The 6,709-nt window shown below is 34.3% G+C and overlaps 1 protein-coding gene across 1 annotated transcript in view; it reads left to right on the forward strand.

The window, feature by feature from the left end:
* The window catches only part of LOC100378583 (mitochondrial genome maintenance exonuclease 1-like), a 6,755-nt gene extending 346 nt beyond the window's left edge, over positions 1–6,409 (forward strand). Inside the window, exons 2-5 of the mRNA XM_002737973.4 lie at positions 1,152–1,618; positions 4,426–4,642; positions 5,422–5,554; positions 6,138–6,409. Coding sequence (XP_002738019.2) covers positions 1,231–1,618; positions 4,426–4,642; positions 5,422–5,554; positions 6,138–6,299 — 900 coding nt within the window. The 5' untranslated portion in view covers positions 1,152–1,230 and the 3' untranslated portion in view covers positions 6,300–6,409. The remainder of the gene's footprint in view (positions 1–1,151; positions 1,619–4,425; positions 4,643–5,421; positions 5,555–6,137) is intronic.
* Positions 6,410–6,709: the final 300 nt, after the last annotated feature.

Here is a 6,709-nt window from a genome sequence, read left to right on the forward strand (position 1 = left end):
GTTTTGTGCGGGTTGGAACTTAGAGTTATTTATTTCAGATTTTTGTTGCTTTAAAATATTTTAGTCTCCGTCGGAACGGGGACTTAATTATGTTCTATCCGTGCGTTCGTCTAATCCATACTGCTACTAGTATTTTACTTGCATGCATACAGGATTTTGTTTAAATTTGATACATAGACAAATACGGGTGAAATATTTTGATGTTTAAACATCACTCATGATGTGTTACTGATTGATGACATGTACATCACTATTTGTTTCACTATTTGATTAAAAATGGCCGACTGCCTGTCATTTTGTTTTGTTTATGAATCTTCTGCTTGTTTCTCAAAGATATTTTTACAGATTTGGTACAAAAGCAATGTACAATAGGCATTATTTTTAGATTTTGATAACATTTAGCTGACTGGTGGCTTCTTTGTCAAAAAACAACTAAAATCACAAAATTGAGTGGAACATCATTGTTAACTGGCTTCCTATTGAGTTCATGCCAAGTCATGAAAATGAAAAATTCTGAAACATGCTTAGTAAAATAAACATAGCATGTATGAATACAAATGATTAATAGTTAATTAGCCCAATAGTGTGTAAGTGTATGTGAGTAAATTGTGGTCCATGCCAATGCTTAATAAATGTTGCCATTCTTCTGTGACCTTTGACCCTCTGAAATCCAAGATGCTGTCAAAGGTAGCTGTATATACATACCGGTACTTGTATATCTGCCCAAAACTTGATATAAATAATATTGATTAAAGTGTCAAAACATGCTACATTATTTAAAAATTATATAAATGTACAGTTCAGATTGAAAGACAAAATGATATTTGGCACAAATATAAAATGCATGCTGTATAAAATGAAATGCACAGCATAAGTAATATTTGCCTGTGGGCTACATAAGATTACTATACACCTCTACATCTCAGCAACCTTGGTATTTTTAGATATCATATGATGTCCACTAATTTGTAACAATGTTATCATTGAAAAAGTTGGAAGGGCTCACACTTCACTGGCATATTGACAAAACAATGACATAATTTAATGCCTTTAATAATGAAAATAGAAAATATTACCTTGTCTATACAAGGTTACAATTTTACCGATACATGTACTACCATACCTCATTTTTTATTTTGATATTTTTTCAGGTTTACTATTACAGAGTCATTGTTCCGAAGCATAGTGATATTTTATTGACAGAACTGGCTGCATGACTGATAGTGTGCAATGTACTGCCTTCAGCGATGCTGTCATCACAAAAGATATTTAAGTAAATGTTTACAAAGATATTCTAGACATTCTTCAACTCAGGATGGCATTAAATTCCATGAATCTGAAAATACAAGCGTTCCCCCAGACACAAATGGTGAAATTTCAACACAAAGTCAAGTCCCAAAAAGCAGTGATACAAATATTCCCATATTCCCACTGATGAAAGAGCCAGGATTCAAGAAAAAAGACTGGAATATTGCAGCAAAGAAATCGGGGAGATTGCCAAGTGTCACAAAAATACTCCAAGACACTATGCCCATACAGAATGCAATAATGTTATTGAAATGGAAGCAGAAGATGATTGCTGAGCTTGGAGAAAAAGGATTTATAAAATTTAATGAAGGTAATGTTATGTACCCCGTAAAATCTGTATTAGAAGTCGCACCCATTCTTTTTGAACTATTGAGAACCAAAAAATCACAATCTCTCGTTTGTGTAGATGCTCTATTAGAAACCGCATCCCATCTGTTGCATTGTACCATTTTAATGGAAACCGGGGCTTCTAATACAGATTTTACAGTACTTGTTAAATCCTGGTCATGTGATAGTTATGGTATATAAACCGTTTATGTGCACTAATCATAAAGTGACTATGACATAAGGAGGTTCAAGCTCAATTGAAGAATACATGTCATGTTTACCATATTCTCATTATTATCAGTTCATGCCATCAGGATACTGAAAAACAAAATTTCTCATATACAAGAGTCAATGGTCAAAACTGGCATTTTTTGACTGGTTTCTATGGCAAGGTTATTTCTTTATATCTAAAAATGTTGTTCTGTGACATGGAATAAATATATTGTTGCTGACATATTGTTATTGATATATAATTTGGTGTGTTTCTAGAGTGATAATAGTTTTCCCATTATATACAATGGGAAGTTCTCTGCCATACATTGTGTCATAGTCCAGTTGAGGGACTGTGATATACTATATCTACAATACAAATAATAATGTAACCAGTCCAACGGTTTTAGAAAAGTCATGTTTAACAAAATGATTATATACTTTCTGCTTATGTCAGCAAAATGTTCTTGAAGCCAATTAGAGCTGGCTGCAGAGATCACATGATCAAAAGCTTTATTATTTACAGCATAAGTGACTATCATGTGGAATAGAAAGCCAACAGCGCCACCTAGGAGTAACCAACCAGTATGCACATCTGGCTGTTGTAATAATCTTTCAGTACTAAAATAATATAAAATTACAATCAAAGTCATTTGAACTGCATGAAAGGACTTGCTAGGACAGGTTAAAAAAAATATCACTAACCTGGTACCCAGCATACCAAGTTTGATTAAAATTAGTTCAGCCATCTTTGAAAATTCAGGGTTGGGATTTTACATCTAAAATGGCCACCATATGAGGCCATATTTTTTACAAATCCATTGTTGAGGGACTGTGGTTGAGTATATGTGCAGTAACAAGCTCAGTCGTGTTAGGGACTGGCAGATTATATTAGAAGATGAATCACTCTCATGTCTCACAAATTTTCTTGTACTACTGGGAAAACGACATGTATATATATCTTGGTGTAAAAAAGCCAAACCAGATTTTCATGTTTTTAAGCAGTATGTGAAAACAATACAAAAAATAGAATTGTACATTGCCAAGAGAAAAAAACAAAACCAGATCCCACAATAGAAAAAGGAGAAAACATGTACATAACTTTCAAGATACAAATGAATGAACACAAACACTAAACTAAAGAAACATTTGAATGAAAAGAAACACGCAGGCAACAAACATAGAGACAATAATCTACCTGTAATTATACTTTATGAGAAGAAATTGTTATGTAAGTTACAGCAAGTCTCAGAAGTATTGGGGCAGCCAATTTGCAAACTTGCTAGCGAATTGGCTAACTGCTTGGGTTTGGACTAAACGATTGGCTTTCGCATCTCGCTGGCGCCGACTTGTGATCGCGTCCACTCTGGGCGAGTCTATATTGCAGTAGGGGACATAGAATGCTTTTTACACGTCTGGATTCCCCTGAGTAATTTGAGCCCCCGGTTTGAGCCTGGAAATAACCATAGTCAGCTGGCGTACAAGTGATAAAATGACAAATGCGATTATTTCACCGATATTATATGGGGTAGTCATCTTGAACACTGTAATGTAAAAATGTAAATAGTCAAAATGTAAATAGTCAAGTTGAGAAACATTTTCCTACAAATCAGAGAGAAAATAACAAACTTTCACATACAAATGATCCGTTGAGGTAAAATTAAGCCGACCGCTAAAAAAGTCATTCATCATTTTTACGTAGATACGAAAGAAATAGAACACTTTCCCTAGTAGATTCGAAAGCGAAATCGCCACCCAACTGTAAGACCGTTGCTGATTAGCTTCTAAAATATGAGGATCTTCCCCTACTGTTACATAGATTCATCTTAAGTGGGCGTGACCGCAAGACAGCGCCAGCGAGATTCGAAAGCCAACCGTTTAGTCAAAACCAAAGCAGTTAGCCAATTCGCTAGCGAGTTTGCAAATTGGCTGCCCCAATACTTCTGAAACTTGCTGTAAGCATCGAAGAAATGTTTTTTTAAAAGGAAACTCCAATAAAAACAAAAACATGCCCAGTAGTGCAACATTCAAATTCAACTCAAGACTGCCTTAACTGATTTGTACCACTGCTGTGGTGAGTCACTTGAATTGTAGTCAATTTGTCAAATAATCAAAGTTGTTTGTATTTTTATTTCTTACCATGCCATAACCAGGTCACAGCATATAATCAGAGATAATCGAGAACACCCATTGGTCAATTCAAGACTGCTATGGTGCAAGAGTCTATAAATGCTTCTTATCATACTACAATTATGAGATTTGTTCATGGCTAGCACAGCCAAGCATAGATTCAAATTTGTTTTCTAAATTAAATAGTTAAAATATGCACATGTAGATGACCTAGCAAAGTTCTGGGTTCTATTATTTTGGTTAATACACTGGGGCATGTATGTGATGTGTAAGTTGATCAAATGGATTTGAATAATAAACATCCTTATTTTTCAGGTTGATCTGCATCATTTGTCCATTTGAAAATTACAAATATGCATAGCTTATTAAAAATTTGAAAAAAGTGCCTTTGAAAGCTAGACGATCATTTGTACTATGTATGAATCATGTATGTAATGTGATTTTTTACAGAGACCCTGGCAGCAGGTAGTGCCTTGCATCGCTGTATACAACAGTATTTACAGGGTATCCCTATGAATGAAATCAATGTGGGAAAGGCCAATGCAGGCCATTGGAAGAGTATGGCATCTATTTTACCACAGATTACAGATGTATATGCAACAGAGAAATATGTCAAGCATCCAATGCTTAGCTATGCTGGATACATAGACTGTATTGCTACTTACAAGTAAGATTTGGCAGTAAAATCTGTTTTCCATAAAAGTTTTACATCTGGATGTGTTTATATATTTGCTTCATGAAATTGGTTATAAGTATTTCATGCATAATATAAATACTAAATATCATCAACTTTTTCATTGTCAACTCCAGAAAATGTTTCCCCTTGGCTAAAGCTGCAGTCTCACACCATTGTATTAGCTTAGGTACAAGGTTTAATTTATACTAGTGGTTTACATGTTATATACAGTTATCTTAGGTAATATAATGCTGATTGACACTTAAGTATCACAATTGTAACTGGTTTGCAATTGACATAAATAAATGGATTTATAGAAATAAAAGTACCGGTAGTGGTTGAAAAATCGGTCACAGTGGTATAAAAAATTGAAATTGACATCTTTCAAATTCAAGGTTGTGTATTGATTTGATCATGATTATGGGTCTATTACCGGTATTTCAACATATTTAATAAATGCACATAACAGAAAATCTAGTAAAAGTTTTTTGAGATACAATTACCGTACACCTGGTTAATAAAAAAATTTAATTTTCAGAAATACAAAAATGTAACTACCACAAATAAAGTATAGTGGTACCCCACATACCTCTCATTAATGTTCCATGACTGTAACTTGACATGCATTAACACACACATGTTGAGTATACTCGCTTCTATACTTCACACACATAAATTGATAACATTAAATGTCAATAAAGTGTTTTTGTGGCTCAGTAGTCATAATATGAGCTATGATTGATTGAAATATGTATTCTATTTTTTTGAAGGGGTAAGCTATGCGTGATTGACTGGAAGACATCCACAAAACCCAAACCTACACTGTTAAAATGCTATGATTCACCACTACAAACTGCTGCTTATACCGGTGCCACTAATTTTGATGACAGTATCAATGTACAGGTAGTGTGATTAGATCTCTTTATCAAAATGATGTTGTTGTATTGTCAAACTGCATGTAGTTTGGGATTCACATTTTTTTGAAAAATGTCATTTGAAAAACACGAAAACAGAATACTGGTATTTACATGCTCTGATCTATGTATATGGTTCATACCTTGTATTTATGGAAAAAATTTACATTGAAAATATGAGGTTATTATGGGGACACTGCAAAGTATGCACAAAGACAGCAGGAGTATCGACCGACACACAGCGGAGGTCAATGCGACTGCATACTGTCTGAGTGCATACTTTGCAGTATCCTTATAATAACATTATTATTATACATCTTTTCCTCCCAGGAATAAATCATGGAAATACCGAAATCCAAAACGTTTAGAACATATTTAGTGAACTTCTTTGTGTGTGGTCCGGTCAAACCCAGGGGGCAGCCATGTAATCGTTCCCATATTTGGAATTCGCGTTTCCTAATATGGTAGGATGAAAATACCCAGTAATTATAACTTATGGCGTTACAGTGACAGATGTATAATAATTATGAATATCAAATCAATCATAATGCTACTCTGTTAATATATTTCAGGTGGTAGATACACTACTGGTTATTGCTTATAAAAATGGCACTGAAGCCCATGTACACTATATGCCAAAGAAAACTTCCCAATATTTCTGGGAGAAATGGTTGAGTAGACTTCACATGTACAGACTGATGAAAGCCAGTGAAAAGGAAGCATTAGATATTTAGATAACGGCAAGTCTGCCACAGTACTACAGTGACAGGTTGCAGGAAAACCCAACTTTATTAGTTCACGAAGTCTGAAAATTGACCTCTGTGCATCTATACGTGGAGCCAAGTGCCCCCACCTGTATCCTCAACATGCGTGGTCTCAGATCACATTTGAACTCCATGCATACATCTTAGGAGACATATATAAAAATTATTTGTTTCATGAAATGATTCATGTTGGCAGAAGGATGACTATTTTTATGATTAAAATTTGGTAAAATAAGGCATTTATGATATTTTGGAACCAGATCTCAGACATATATGGCAGTTATTTTAATGATCTGGATCCTGATTTTACATGAACAGCTATTGTTCAGACTTAATTATTACGATAGTTTCATTTAAGTGAAGTTTACTATTGAACAACA

This window comes from Saccoglossus kowalevskii, chromosome 2, assembly GCF_978046115.1.
Source record: "Saccoglossus kowalevskii chromosome 2, keSacKowa6.1, whole genome shotgun sequence".
NCBI classification, from domain to species: Eukaryota; Metazoa; Hemichordata; class Enteropneusta; family Harrimaniidae; genus Saccoglossus; species Saccoglossus kowalevskii.